This window comes from Alosa sapidissima, chromosome 1, assembly GCF_018492685.1.
Source record: "Alosa sapidissima isolate fAloSap1 chromosome 1, fAloSap1.pri, whole genome shotgun sequence".
Lineage (NCBI taxonomy): Eukaryota > Metazoa > Chordata > Actinopteri > Clupeiformes > Clupeidae > Alosa > Alosa sapidissima.
Window position 1 is genome coordinate 3,030,006 of NC_055957.1, and position 15,747 is coordinate 3,045,752.

Consider the following 15,747-nt stretch of genomic DNA (forward strand, 5'->3'; position numbering starts at 1 on the left):
ATCGTGCTAGCCCGATGCCGAAGCACCACTATTGAAAAAGCTGTTGGTAGCATCGGCTAACTAGCGCCAGATTTTGGAGTGCAGGGGACAAGCCGAGATGGGCTATGAGACATACGTTCACACTCGGTATCATGTTTCAATACACTTTAGGTCAATATCACACCGGAATTCTCCTTTAATGTCCCAATAACTCTCTGTCTGTGTCAGTGAGCTTTAAATCATATTTGAACAATTAATTATAACAATTCAGAACTTCATCTGAAATGCTGTAGACTTATATTTAAAATAAGGGTCCTATAAATTAAATTATTATGACAGTGCATAAGTTCCAAGTCTTCATGTAGAAAAAGCTTATTTACAAAGGCCAAGTCTCAGTAAGACGTTTGAGGGAAACAGATGGTGAATTATGCTGCCGCCACTGGTTTCCACTACTATAAAATGAAATTCAGAGCTATTAATATCACTTTAAAACAATAACAGCATCCTTAATTGTTACTCATGTTTAAAACATCTCAAACATTACCAGTAATAATATTTTTATTTCTCATTGTCTCACCCATGAAAATGTACTTTTCTAATTGTTCTGTTAAATATCCTAAATGTTCAATTCCTGTAAATGATCCAAGCTAAGGTAGCCCATATTTCTGTGACATTTTTCATCTTCAAATGTGACATTATTGGCAGTAGGAAAACATTGCTCCAAACTAAATTTTCATTTGCCAAGAGTTTTAGAGAAGGCATTTCATTTTAGGCCAGTAATTGAGCAACTGTATTTCAGTTTTGCCAAGCTAATAGACAACATCTGTGATATAATTATGCTTACTTAACTCTTAAATGCTTACAGAACTGATCACTGTTGAATTTTAAAATAGGTAATTTTATTTAAGTTAGAATGTTGTTTGGTTTCCTAAAAATTCTAATGTATTTGACCTAATGTATATTTAAGACTGTTGATAAGCAGTCTCTCTCCGTCTCACAGACATGCAAACCCCTGCCCTGCCTGAGGCGCTGTCTCTTGTGCTTTGCATCCTGTCAGTTTCTCCGTCTTTGGAGAATTCAGTGTCCGCTTCAATGAGTCCAGCCCCCTCTAGTGGTGTCCGTCCATGAACTACATCTCTGCTAACATGTCACTGTATATCTCCCTCTACTGGTGACTGTCCATGAACTACATCTCTGCTAACATCACTGAATTACACCATACTTTATGGAACACAATTTGGTTGTGTCATGCCTGAATTTCTCCAATGAGTCTTAAAAATGTATCCATTTTCTAATCATACTGCTTTTTTACCTCATGTTTATTTTTGTATCAGATTAGATTAAAATCAGTCATCTTCAGAATGTTTGATTCCTCAACATGTTTATTTTGCCTACGTTATCGCCATGCTCTTATTTTGTAAAAAATAAAAGTTCATGCTTCTTATTTGCTGGTCCCATGATGTGGGGTAGTGAGTATGTGGGCAATGCTGGCTTTGTAGTGACACAAGAAAGAACTCAACATGTTCAATGAATAACTCTCTGAAGAATTGGATGATTTACAGTAATGTTCACTTTTAACATTAACATTGTTTTATTTGTTTGTTAGTTTGCATCACACATGGTTGACTCACCTCTCTGGTTCGCACACTGTACTACAGGATACCCCCCTATTTCTATCTGACAGCATACAGTATTTCTCTCAGATGGCAGAGGACCTATTAGAAAACAGCATACAGTATTTCTCTCAGATGGCAGAGGACCTATTAGAAGACAGCATACAGTATTTCTCTCAGATGGCAGAGGACCTATTAGAAGACAGCATACAGTATTCAGATGGCAGAGGATCTATTAGAAGACAGCATACAGTATTTCTCTCAGATGGCAGAGGACCTATTAGAAGAATAGAAGAAGATCTATTCATTCCCTCACAAAATGGCTACCTGCTCTCACCTCTTGATCTGAAGTTAGAAAACTGAAATGATTTGAGTCACTACCAGAGATCAGATATTTAAAATCAACAGAAAAAAACAAAGACTATCAATGAATCAATTTGAATTTAGGCCCATGTACTGTATATAAAACTGTCATTCCCACACATCCCAGCAGAGAGCAGAACGTCTCACATGCTGACATGTGGAAGTCCGTTTGGTTCCACAGAGGTGATGTTCATACTTGCGCAGTGTTTATTTCTATGAATATTCTATAAATACAGTGGAAGTCATCTGCTGTGAATGGGACAGGACTTCGCACATGACTATATGACCACAGAGATTTTATTAAAGTTGCTGGAGTGACAGGATACCATATGACAGATGAAAACCTATCTACTGCAACTGATTGGCTCATTTACAGTTCTATGAGGTGTAAAGCATACCATAAACGCACGTCTACCACCATGTTAAAAAATGTAGACAAAACCTGAGGAGGAAGAGAAAGAAAACCACAGGGCAGCAGATGGACATCTGAAACAGGCAAAGTAACCCTGTAGATGTGTACATGTACACATGAATAATGTGGCACTGTAGATATGTACATGTACACATGAATAATGTGGCCCTGTAGATATGTACATGTACACATGAATAATGTGGCACTGTAGATATGTACATGTACACATGAATAATGTGGCACTGTAGATATGTACATGTACACATGAATAATGTGGCAAACTGTGCATTCATATAATGTTTCTTCTCCTGCTACCAATAATTCTACTACTTGAAGCACAGTGACTGATCACATAAATACGTGTTGTTAGTTGTGTAGACCACACTGCTGTTTTCTGCTGTTTCCTGTGGCATTTGCACAGGCACTCTGGCCCTACGTGTCACTGGGCCCAGGCCAATGACAGAGGGAAAGGTGTATCTGTGTGTGTGTGTGTCTGTGTGTGTGTGTGTCTGTGTGTGTGTGTCTTCTTTCATCCCCGTGTGACTGATGATGTCCCTTCGCTTCGTGCTGTCCGCTGGGGTCTCCTGGCGGGATCACGCCCCTGCTGCCAAAAAAGGCCATGGTGCAAGCAGCTGGCAGAGGGAACACCAGCTAATAATAACCCAGACCAGCGAGGGGGATAAGGTTACCTTGGAGGTCCACTTGCTTCTGCCCGCCCGCCTGCCTGCCTGCGTTCTGACCTATTACCATGTGAGGCGCAAATAATATTGGCTAAAGAGTTAGCACATATCTGCTGCCCCCTCTGTCCCCGAGCCCCTTAGCGTCTCTCTCACCCTGTATCTACTCTCCGTCAATCCCATTCCCCATAGACTCCCTTCTGCTATGCAAAGAGACCAGCCACGCTGAAACTTCCACCTATTTTCTAAGCCCCACCACGCCAATGATTTAGCAAAAAAATAATGTTCAACCTTGTTGGATTATATGGCGGACGCGCACGGGCAACAACAATTTGACAAGTGGTGTTTAAAAAGGATTTAAAAGAAAGACGACAACAACAACAACAACAACAACAAGATCAAAGAGAAACCTGGCTACACTTCCCTGATCTGTGGAGTTTCAGCTGAAGTCACCTTCATTTCACCATGGCTGAGGATGAACCACAAGGTACAGCTTTCTAATTTGTTTAATGCCAAAGAGTTTTGGCAGTGTTGAAGCCTTCCTGTCATGACAGTAGCGAAGGCTAAGAGTCAATGTCAAAGAGCATGGAATCTCACACTTAAAAGATTTGCCAAGTTCTCATAAAGCTTGATTGCAAAAAGTTTCAGGAACTGAAAAGTTATTGAGGGCTACTGAGTTACAGAGGCTCGGATTCCACTCCATAAAACTGGTGTTGTTAGAACAGACTAAAAGTATAAAATACAGGACAAATAATATTGGTAACATATCTTTACATTATTTGTTGATAATGTGAACACTTTGTGATTAAAAACGTAAGGTTTATTATCAGAAATATTGAAGAATAAATCATTGATTGGCCAGATTCTGTCTGAGCCAAAGATAGAGTATGTCAGAAATGTGTAGTACAGGCAGTATGTAGTGATATGTTTCAACCAATGTAAACAGTGCCTTCTGACGTTCAAGTGATTAAATGGTCCATTGCTGTGCTTGTCAGGTGGACCGGCGTATTGGTTCACCTTATTTTCAGTATGGGAAGTAAATAGAACGCCATGTCCAAGGGAACTGTCTACTCAGCACTTGGATTGAGTTCACTTATTATTTATGGAGTTCTGTGAACTTGATTTTGGATTTTTACGCTGTATGTGAATATGGTGGCATTGAGGAACCAGAACAGTGAGCGTTATGGGTCTGTTCCTAGAGGATCTACCAGCACCTGTTCTGCACTTAACAGAGTATTGACATACAATTTTCCACTGGCAGCCAATTTTAGCTCTGGTCCACTGTGGTGTAACGCAATAAGGTCTCATATAATTACATAATTAAAAGGGAAAATTAACTGTTTAAAAGAGCTTGGGCTCAACAGACCGATGTTTAGAGTGAGCTTTGTTTATAATTTTAACCAACTAGGATGATTGTCGTGGAAGCACTGTAGTTGTCACCTGATACTAATGTATGCCTATGGAAAATACAGTGACAGCACAGACGTATAGTGACTGTGCATTGGAACTGATACTGTTGAGTACAAAGCGCAATGGAATATGGAACTATTATAAGACTTATTTCTAATTTAGTCTATTTCTATCAGTTTAATTTCTCCTTGAAACAAGGTCAAGTTTTAGCTCTTAATCTATAATGTGCCCTTACATAATGTGGTCACAGACTTCCATCAGCTGTTCTCCTGAAATTGTGTATTAGCCTTTGCCCATGATTAAAAAATAATGATGACTCTTCGCCTTTGCTAATTATTCTGTACTGTACTGAAGTGTGTTCCTACAGTTGTACTTACACACCCGCAATAGAACAGTGCCCAGGGGTGTGTCATGCTCTTTAGATGTTAAAACTTGCTATTTATGGTGTCATTTCATCAGTTAAGGGGGAATCAAATGATTTTATCCTCAAAATTCAAAATCCATTCTTAAGAAATAAAAACATAGTGAAAGGATTCTGTGTGTGTGTGTGTGTGTGTTTGTGTGTGTGTGTATGTTGGAGTGTGTGTGTGTGTGCTTGCGTGTGCTTGTGTTTGTGCGTGTATACAGTATGTGTGCGTGTGTGTTTGTGTGTGCATGTGTGTGTGTGTGTGTGTGTGTGTGTGTGTGTATGTTTGCATGTTGGTGTGTGTGTGTATGTGTGTGCATGTGTATGTGTGTGCGTGTGTGTATGTGTGCATGTGTGCGTGTGTGCGTGTGTGCATGTGTGTATGTGCGCATGTGTGCGTGCGTGTGTATACGTGTACAGTATGTGTGTGCATGCGTACTGTACTGTATGTGTGTGCGTGTAGAGGTAGAAGAAATACTTTATCCATTACCTGTGATTCCCAGGTGCAGAAGTGGAGTCTATACACCAACCCTCTGCCCAGGGCAATGGCTTCCTGAGAAACCTCAGCAGGCCAGTCCAGTTGGTCATCATCATTGCCCTGGTCCTGTCCTGGTCTGCTGCTGGCCTGTATCTGTTTGACTTTGTTGATGACAACCAAATAGCCGGTGAGTTTGGCACGAACATGGCATCAACACACAATCAACAACACTGCAGTCCACTTGACTTACTTTAAAAACAAACTTTGACTGTTTGACTGTTTGTTTGTTTGTTTGTTTGTTTGTTTGTTTTGTTTTGTTGGGAATGTGATAACAGCTTTTCAAGAAGTAAGCACGAATCCCCTGGCGGCAGCCAACATGGCTGCAGAGGGGATCAGTTACGGTACAGGCAAGCTGGCAGCCCAGGTGTCTGACGCTGTGTACAACGCTCCAGGTAACGACCAGTGTTCTACTGTGTCTTATATTACAGTACATTCATCTGCATATGATACCATTCCCCTGCATCTCAAGTGATGAACAACAGCCTTGATATATTACCACACACATGTATGTTACATAGGCATAGCCTTTGATGCAGTGTAACTATAATATTATGCACACTATAGTATAATGAGCAGTAAGATACTATATCACAATTGTTAATAACATGAAAAAGTGTTATCTAATATGAAGTATTCTTTTTTCTCTCTCTCGCCTCAATCTCTAGAGAATATACGAAACTTGGAATTCCTAAAGTCTGGTGGTCTACTGATGGAGGGCCTACGAGAGGGCATGAAGGGGGCTGTGGTCACCGTTTTTGACATCTTTGAAGGTAATCCCATTTTAGCAACAAACATACTATATACATTAGCTGACTGATCAGAAATGACAAGATTGATTTAAAAGAGGATGCAGGATTATTGATTTATTTGAATTATGAAATATTGTTTGTTGTATAATCTGAGCTAAAAGGGTTATGCACATCAGAGGTATCTTATTGTTCAACATTATCATATCTTGTGATCTTAATTTTTTTACTTTTTCAGATACAATACATGCAGTGACATACTATTCAGACAAGATATTAACTGAAACAGCGCATGCAATCAAATACGTGACAAGCATGGCACCTAAAGGTATTTTACTGTTCTAACTGAATCTGAAACACAAACATACTCACATACACACAGCAGACAGACAGACAGACAGACAGACAGACAGAGACAGACAGACAGACAGACACACACACACACACACACACACACACACACTGTGTATAGCAGGACAGAGTAAGATCTAGATTGTTTTTTTTCTTTGTATAAGCGTTTGGAAAATTATTGTTTCCCTTGACACCTCTAACAATGCTTCATGCGTTGCCTGATATGTCCAGAGAGCCCTCTCAGCCTGGCTACTCTGCAGTCCGGTGGTGCAGTAATGGAGACCATACGAGATGGAATGAAGACCGCTGTTGTCTTCTTCTTTGACATCTTCGAAGGTAACTCCTCTAAGCAACACATGTTCTTAACATCTACGCAACTAACGAAACTTGCTCTGAGGAGATTATCGATGTGCATTCTGTGGTGTTGTGTGTGTTTTGTTTGTGTGTTTTCTATGGTGTATGAATTTGTGGTCATTCTCCTAACGTACTGCCATACGGGTCATTCCATGTGAAAACAGCCAATATTGGGGTATCATGTACATGACACCTCTCAGATTTTGCTGAAAAGCGGTGAATATATGCCTTATGTTACCAAACAAAGGAATCTGAAGTTTCAGGTCAATATCACAAACGGTTTGCCTGTGGCGTCCATTTCAATTTCGGGTGCCACGGCCCAAATTGACACATTGGAATTTCACATTTCATCTTTTGGCATTTTTGGAAGCCCATAACGTCTGTTCTAATAGTGGTAGAGGGCTGGAAACTGGTGTGGTAGTTCATTGTAGCCTGTACTACACAATTCTGGAGGCAGAATCAATATTCCTTACTGTTTGGGTGAGAGATGGGTCACCAAAGTCCCAAGTCTCAGTATTTAATTGTTTGCCATCACTGAGCATAATACTAAGTTATTTCCACTATTTTCATGCTTTATCATCACTAAATTCTCCCTGATCTACATTCCAGACTTCTGGAAACAATGTCCAAAATGGTGCATTATGAAGAATAAAATTCATATTATGGAGCTTCATAGTCAACAATTTTATTTCATTAAAAGAAAGAACAAATATGTATCTTTGTCTGGTATAAATCCCGTTAGGATCATCAAGTACCCACATGGTCATTTGGGGGTCCAAATATGGGGTTCCAAGAGAGTCACCTCTGCCGGAGAGGGTTTTTGGACCCCCATGAAACTCCCACCAGTGGTACGATACCCTTCAAATTCATTTTGGCAAGAGCAAGGTTCCCACATATAACAAATAATCCTGTTTAGAATAAATATGATCATTAATTGTGATGCTAGGGCCACCCAAAAAGTGAAAAATCACACATGCCGTCAACATTTTTTAGGACTTTGGTGACCCATCTCTCACCCAAACAGTAAGGAATGTTGATTCTACCACACCAGTTTCCAGCCTTCTACCACTATTAGAACAGACGTTATGGGCTTCCAAAAATGGCAAAAGATGAAATGTGAAATTCTAATGTGTCAATTAGGGCCGTGGTACCCGAAATTCAAATGGACGCCACAGGCAAACCGTTTGTGATATTGACCTGAAACTTCAGATTCCTTTGTTTGGTAACATAAGGCATATATTCACCACTTTTCAGCAAAATCTAAGAGGTGTCATGTACATGGGTGGCTGAGTTGGCGTGGAATGACCCATACTCAAAACATTGGCCTACTGCTTGTTCTGGTGTACAGGCACAATCATTGTCCTTCGAGTAGTAGAAGTAGTTTATATTAAACGTTATATTAATTAATACACTGTTTGCCACATTATTCATGTGGCATACACTAAGTATCTACAGAACTACTTATGTTAATGCATGTGGCATACACTAAGTATCTACAGAACTACGTATGTTAATGCATGTGGCATACACTAAGTATCTACAGAACTACTTATGTTAATGCATGTGGCATACACTAAGTATCTACAGAACTACTTATGTTACAGTTTTTCTCAGTCGCTTTGGTGCTTCTTTCAGATCAGAATGAAAATTCTCATAACTATTAGTTCAACCTCCACAACATTTAGTCATTTGTGCACATCATAGTAGCAATTTCTCCTTCCTCTGAACAAATTGCAAATGCTTTTGGACATGTATCATTTGCTTTCATACAATTCTCTGCTGTTTGTTAACATTATCATTTGCTCATGTCATGTCAGTCAAAATTAACTATACTTATGGATGCTGAATAGTCGTTCCCAATAAAATAGTCTTCATTTCATTGCTTGAGTCATTACATACAAAATTGTTGAACTAGTTATCAAATTCTGTCACAATGCTGTGGAATTGCAAAGAGCATACAGTAAAAATGTACGCATTCAGTGTCTTGTACTCACTTACTCACCTAACTACAGCAATGTGTAACTTTACTGTAGTTTTCAAATGGCTGTACAAGTACTGTATAGTGCTGTCTTGAGCATGTTCAGGTAGTGTCACCAAGTTCTGCCTTTTTTTTTGCATTGGAAAACACTGAGAAAACTGTCATAATGAAAACATGACAAAGCCATTTGACTATATTGTTCATAAACAATGGTGTCAAGACTTCTCATTTTGATGACACTGACAGTTTCATTGACATGAATACCTGCTTTTGAGGAATGGACTATCCATTTTGAGCAAGTGACGTGCTTTTGCAAGTCATCCACTAGGTTTTACAGTTTGCACTAATTGTTTTGAGAATTGCACTAACTGCTGTGCAAATGTTAATAGTGACGTGAGAAAAGCACCAAAGCGACTGAGAAAAACTGTAAAGCATGTGGCATACACTAAGTATCTACTTCTGAACTTCTGTACAGAACAGAACTTCTGTTAATGCATGTTCCTCCTTTCTGCATTCCTGTTGTTATTTCTACATCTTCTTCTGTTTTTTGGTTAAATACAACTTCACTTGACTTAAGAATTTAATTTATTTTACATTTGCTGTAAAATGCTTTTATTTGCAGGAACACTCAATGCTGTGACCTACTATCCTGAGAAGATTTTGAGTGGAGCAGTCCATGGGATCAAATATGTAGGGAGTGTGGCTTATGTGCCAAGCATCCTTGCCGCCCCTAAAGGTATGACAGATAGATAGATAGATAGATAGATAGATACTTACTTTATTGATCCCCAAGGGGAAATTCGATATCTCACAGTTCTAGAAAATGTGCACATTAAAATACTATTCAGGTTTTAATGCAACTAAACTCATGAAGGGCAAAATAAGTTTGATATAAACAAATTCCTACTACTGCACCCTAATGCTGTGTCTTATCATGGGTCTTGCTATTTTGTCTTTAGAATGGGTATCATATCCAATGGATGTCATCACATACGCAACTGAAGGAATCACAAACTTGAACAAAAATGTCTTTGGCTCCGTGTCAAATATGTTCAAGGGCAGTGAGGACGGTGAAGGTACACTCTTGCTTGCCTCAAGAAAATAGTTTTTTCTTTAGCGCTAGCCTACATTAGTATTCATACTGTTTCAGCGATATTTGGACTATGACACTGCATTATCATTACTTTATAACGCTCAGGCCCAGTCTACAGCAGGCACGTAACAGAAGTGCTCTGTTCACGGAGCGTAAAAATATACTTTCAGGACACTGGCCTAATTTTTTACAATGTGCCGCTTGCACGTCTGGTGTAGCCAGTTCCATTGATTAGAATGGAGCTAATTGTTGCAGCAGACGCTCCGCGAAGGGAACGCCTCAGTTACGTGACTGGCGTAGCCTCCCTGTCAGTCACCGATAACAACACTGCTGTTCTGTAAACTCAGTCCACCTTTTCTGGTAATTTTAGAAGTAAGCTTTGATCCCATGAAAGTTGTGAGTGATGCAGTCGAGGAGATCACCGATAGGAGGAACACCTTTTTGTCATATCTGTCCAACGTACTGATGCAGGACGAAGGTGACAGAGATACTGATGTTTCACCATTGATATTATTCCCCCTACTAATAGCACCGACCACTGTGTGAGACATTTGAAAGTAGTGTGTTTCGTTCTTATTGATTTCTGTGGAGTTACAAATACAAATCTTCTCCCATTTGGTGTAGATGAGACACCACCAATGACAAGGAGGAAAGGTATGTACTCACATTTTCAGAAATTAAACAGATATTCAAACAGATATTAAGTCCTATCCATAATACTTATTACAAGTTTGATTGAAAGTTGTTGGGTTTATATTCAGCCTCGTTTATAATCTTGTTCATCATTCACAGGGGAATTTTTGCCTCCAATGGAAAAAGGTTTGTTTGTACCTACACACATCATGTAAAATATATATAGTATATAAACGTAAAATATGTTATTGTAATGTTATTTTAAGATGAGACCATACTTTCCACTAACACATAACCACATATTATTTGTTTATGTGGCCAGCTCTAATAGATCTGAAAAATGACAAATTTTACATACTAAACAACTGACAAAATAATACTCAACTCACTCATACCCTGACCAACTGGCAAGCAACAAATGCACGTGCCAACAAATACACTCATATCTACTGTGACTATGGATTACTTATGACTGAAATGAAAATGTGCTTATATGTTCAGTGTTTTTCACTGTTTGTCTCATCCTAAGTGAATGTTTAAAGCAAAAACAAAAATTTTGTTTTCTGTATTGAGATTTTGCATTCACTGAATTTTCAACTCATGTTTGCTCATGTGTGCTCCGTTTGTGTCTGGCGCTGTCCTGTCGTACCGTGTGCAAGACTATATTAAACTTAAAATAACGGATGTGTATTCTTTAAGATGTGCGAAGCATGCGGTCTTTCTGAAATAAAAGGTAGTTTTGCAAGTGCATTTCTCTCCAATTCGTATGCATTCATTCACATCTCACATCTGCCCATTGCCCTTTGGCCACTCAGTGTAACAGACCCCGAATGACCTGGTATGCTAATGATGCATGTTATTACAACAGATTGTAAAATATACATAAGTGTATGAACTGATTTTACTAAAGTGTAAGGTAGTTCAACGAGTTCGAACGATTTCAAATATTTCTTTTCACTGCTGTAACACATTTCTAGAGTAATTAATCTGTCTAAAAGGTATGTGAGGATAAAATATAATAGTTACAAATGTAACAACAAAACAATATTTAGCCCATTGTATGAATGCAGCATGCTCCTTTCTGGATTCACTGGAATGGGTTCTGTTTAAACTCGGACGCCTTTACATTTCCTAAATATCTCACCATGGCTGAATTCACTCATGATGTTTGTAACTTAGATCACTTGTGACGTGTGCATTATACACACTTGTGACGTGTGCATTATATCATATGTTACTTTAATGGGTTTGAGGTTGGTAACGAAACAGATAAAAACAGTTGCAGAAATGATGAGAACACAAGAAGAGGAGGTTGAGAAGATGAAGATGAAGCTAGCCACAAAAACATGGCCACTATCCCTCCTGGAAGATGAAGAACCAGTGGACGACCATGTTGAGAAACAGGAGGTTGTTCTCCAGGAGGAATCTGATGTCATCACGGAACCGACACCAGACAGTGATGCTCCAGATGAAGATTCTGACACTGAGGAATCACCTGTCACTGGCAGCGCTGATGCAGTATCCAAAGATAAAGAAATGACCGAGACAGAGAAGGAGGACACAACTCAAGAGAGTCAAGATGATGATGATGATGATGGTGGAGAGAGTGATGAGGAAGATAGCACAGATGAACAAGCCACTGAGGAAAAAGACATTGATGAGGCTGTGGATGATACAGGTGTGGCTGATGAAGCTGTTATTGATTACAGTGACACTGATGGACATGATATTGAGGAAGAGGAAGACTCTGATGATTCCAAGGAAGTTATGGACAGTGAGTTCAGTGAAGAAGTTAGTTTAGACACAGATACAGCAGAGTCTGAAGAGGATGATGATGATTCTCAAATCAGTGAAGATGAAGCTGAGCTATCTGCTGGTGCTGAAAATAAGCCTGACGCAGCTGTCTCTCAACCAACGGATGATTCTCAGACAACTGAAGTTGAGGAAGAAATTGAGCTTACTTTTGATACTGAACCTGTTTCTCAACCTGTTGACTCTGAGACAACTGAGGTTGAAGAGGATATTGAACTTATTTTTGATGCAATTGATGAAATTGACACTGCTGCACCAGAGCTAGTTGACTATGATCATTTAGCTATATCAGAGGACGAGGAAGAAACTGAACATACTTTAGACAAACTTGAACAAGAAGAAACACCTGACTCTATCACTAGCTGGTCTAACACTGATGCTAGTGATTCAGGCATATCTGAGGATGATGAAGATGAAGAATTTGATGACGATGATGAAGATTGGCTAATCCCAGACATTTCTGTACTTGAACCTGTAGAGGATGACTCTAGCATAACTGAGGATGGAGATGACATTCTTGATGATTACAAAGAACCTAGTGAACTTGAATTTACACTACCTGACCTTGTTGACAAAGACTCTGATTATGATGAGAACTTTATCTGGTCTGACACTGATGTCAGTGATTCAGGCATATCTCACGATGATAATGATTCTGAAGATGATGTTGAAGATCTGGTAACCCCTGACATTTCTTTACCTGAACTTGTAGAGAATGAGTCTAACTTAACTGAGGATGGAAATGAAAATCTGGATGATTACAAAGAACTAGAACCTACAGAGCTTGAATTGACTCTGTCTGACCTTGTTGACAAATATTATGATTATGATTTGGACACTATCTGGTCTGACACTGATGCCAGTGATTCAGACATATATGATAATGATAATGACTCTGAAGATGATGTTGAAGATCTGGTAACCCATAACATTACTGTACCTGAACTTGTAGAGGATGAGTCTAACATAAGATTGGATGAAGATGACATTCTGGATGATTACAAGCAAGCTACTGAATCTGAATGGACTCTTTCTGACCTTGTTGACAAATATTCTGATTATGATAAGGACCATATCTGGTCTGACACTGATGCCAGTGGTTCAGACATATCTGATGATGATGACATTTCTTTACCTGAACATGTAGAGGATGAGTCTAACTTAACTGAGGATGGAGATGACATTCTGGATGGTTACGAAGAACTAGAACCTACAGAGCTTGAATTGACTCAGTCTGACCTTGTTGGCAAATATTCTGATGATGATGATGATGACACTGAGATCACTGTGGGGGATTCAGAATATCCACATCTTGTACTTGAAATTGGTCTACCTGAGCTACAAGAGAGTGATTCAGGCTTACCTGACGAAGATCGCCCTACTCTAGACGTCACAGAACAGACAAAAAAATCAGTCACTGACGGTGCTGACAATCACATTACTGACGATTCTGACAACCTAACTGAGGCAGGTGTTATTCCAGTTGAGGAGGCCTCTATCCCGGACCAAGCTGACGATGATGAAAACAACAATAACAACGAAGTCAGGAGGGGCAGAAGTGCGCACCTGAGACGCTACAGACTTCACTATGACACTGAGGAGACAAGCCAAGGCTTTAAAAAAGGTATCAATGTCATTTACATCAGGTATGATCTCTTGAGGGAGAGGAATGATTACTAAGCAGGCTTCAAATAGAATGACACATTAATATCACATTCTTTACATCCCATATTATACATTACATTTGCTAATTAGAATGACACATTAATATCACATTCTTTTGCTAATTACTTGCTTATTGTTATACTCTTCTGTAGATGCATATGTTGTAAAACAAAATGTCATCAACATACATCAGCCTTTTGCTTTAAACCTGCCATTGATCTCTATCATTATGGGTTAACACTAGATACTGTGTGCTGAGGCGTTGTACCCTTCCTATTCTACTGGCATTGCCAAAGTAACAGATAATTACCTAACTTACTGAACTTCTGTAAAAGCAAACATATACTGAAGTCAGTATAAAGTTGTCTATGTATCCTACAAAGGGAAAATAATTCATCCAGATAGATAGATAGATACGTTATTGATCCCCAAGGGATACTTTATGGATTGGATTTCCTGGATTGATTATTTAATGGAGTCTCTGTACATTGAGATGGTAAATGCTATGCAGTGCCCATGTACAGTAATTGAAATGGTGCATGCAGCCTGCATCATGTAATGTGCTAGATTCCTGGTAAGAGTGACTTCTGTCGTACTTGATATACACTATATCAAGTTCCTAGTGATGAGCGGTTAGCAATTAAATTCATGTACAGCTATGCCAATACTATGCAGCAATGGAGGGCTGTTGGTTCAGCTACCCAGTGCTACCCACGAAAGACCACATGTTCATGGTAATACAACATCCACTGTTAAAATTGCTGTCCTCAAAATTCCGCAATATCAATGCCAATTGGGTGAACAACTGGATTACTCAATATTCTATGTAAAATAGGAAAATAAGGTTCTGGAAAATAAGTTTCAACGAGGGTGAACAGGGGTGCGTCGGGGTCTTGCTTCACCCTGAAGGGACTTATTTTCCCGATAATGACCGGCGTTCCAAACATTTTTAATATACGGCTACTTGCCAAAACGAAAAAATAAACTCCACATGATATGTCTCTTTACATTTATTTGTTAACGTTTCGTCATAGCTTATGCTGAGAAACAAATAGTTTGCAACACACGCTGAACTTGAATCAAATATTCTTTAGAACACAGTTGATCAACCGTCTGCTTTCACTTTTGAATGAAGTTCCATTGCAAGAAGTGACTGGAGTGATATGCAAGAAGTGACCGGACTACTTGCGGAGTGATATGAAAGACGTAAACCAGAAGCACAAAACCCGTTGCCATTGACAGCGATAATTACATGAAAATAATTTACCGTAGAACGTTGGAAAATCCCATTCAAGTCAATGGAGCGTTCTACTAGCATTGTGAAGTAAAATAAAACTAGTTTACTGTGCTGACAATCATAGGACCTTTTTAAAACAGTCTAATTGTACACAGTATGGGTGGTTGCTTGCTGAGTTACTAACTGAGTCTGTGTCAACCTAACACCTGTCTTGTGAGCTTCTCTGCCTCGGTCTGGTTCTACATGAGCTCATTAATGAACGTTTCTTTTAGTTCTTGAACAAGAAAAGCTATCCAAGCAACAGAAGACAAGAGAAGAAGTATACAAAGTCATTCAAGGTACATTAGAGGTTTGTCTTATAAGCATAAACTGGGAATAACGAGTTAGTGTAATTCCTCTCACAAGCACGTCTGTTTCAACAGAGCTGAGAGCCTCCAAGGCAGAAAAACAGGCAGTGATGTTAAAACTTGAAGCCAGGCA

The 15,747-nt window shown here is 39.2% G+C and overlaps 1 protein-coding gene across 3 annotated transcripts in view; it reads left to right on the plus strand.

Annotated features, from left to right (window-relative positions):
- The first annotated feature begins 3,103 nt into the window (after window positions 1–3,103).
- The window catches only part of si:ch211-266g18.10 (titin), a 48,736-nt gene continuing 36,092 nt past the window's right edge, over window positions 3,104–15,747 (plus strand). For 2 of the 3 annotated variants that reach the window (XM_042107584.1, XM_042107591.1), the window contains exons 1-14: window positions 3,104–3,531; window positions 5,364–5,525; window positions 5,674–5,790; window positions 6,064–6,168; window positions 6,383–6,472; window positions 6,727–6,831; window positions 9,450–9,563; window positions 9,787–9,903; window positions 10,291–10,398; window positions 10,545–10,574; window positions 10,713–10,739; window positions 13,849–13,989; window positions 15,540–15,605; window positions 15,690–15,747. The exon at window positions 15,690–15,747 is cut by the window's right edge and continues 23 nt beyond it. In XM_042107584.1, the coding sequence (XP_041963518.1) occupies window positions 3,510–3,531; window positions 5,364–5,525; window positions 5,674–5,790; window positions 6,064–6,168; window positions 6,383–6,472; window positions 6,727–6,831; window positions 9,450–9,563; window positions 9,787–9,903; window positions 10,291–10,398; window positions 10,545–10,574; window positions 10,713–10,739; window positions 13,849–13,989; window positions 15,540–15,605; window positions 15,690–15,747 (1,262 nt within the window). In that variant the 5' untranslated portion in view covers window positions 3,104–3,509. The remainder of the gene's footprint in view (window positions 3,532–5,363; window positions 5,526–5,673; window positions 5,791–6,063; window positions 6,169–6,382; window positions 6,473–6,726; window positions 6,832–9,449; window positions 9,564–9,786; window positions 9,904–10,290; window positions 10,399–10,544; window positions 10,575–10,712; window positions 10,740–13,848; window positions 13,990–15,539; window positions 15,606–15,689) is intronic. The other variant, XM_042107600.1, reaches the window with a different exon arrangement.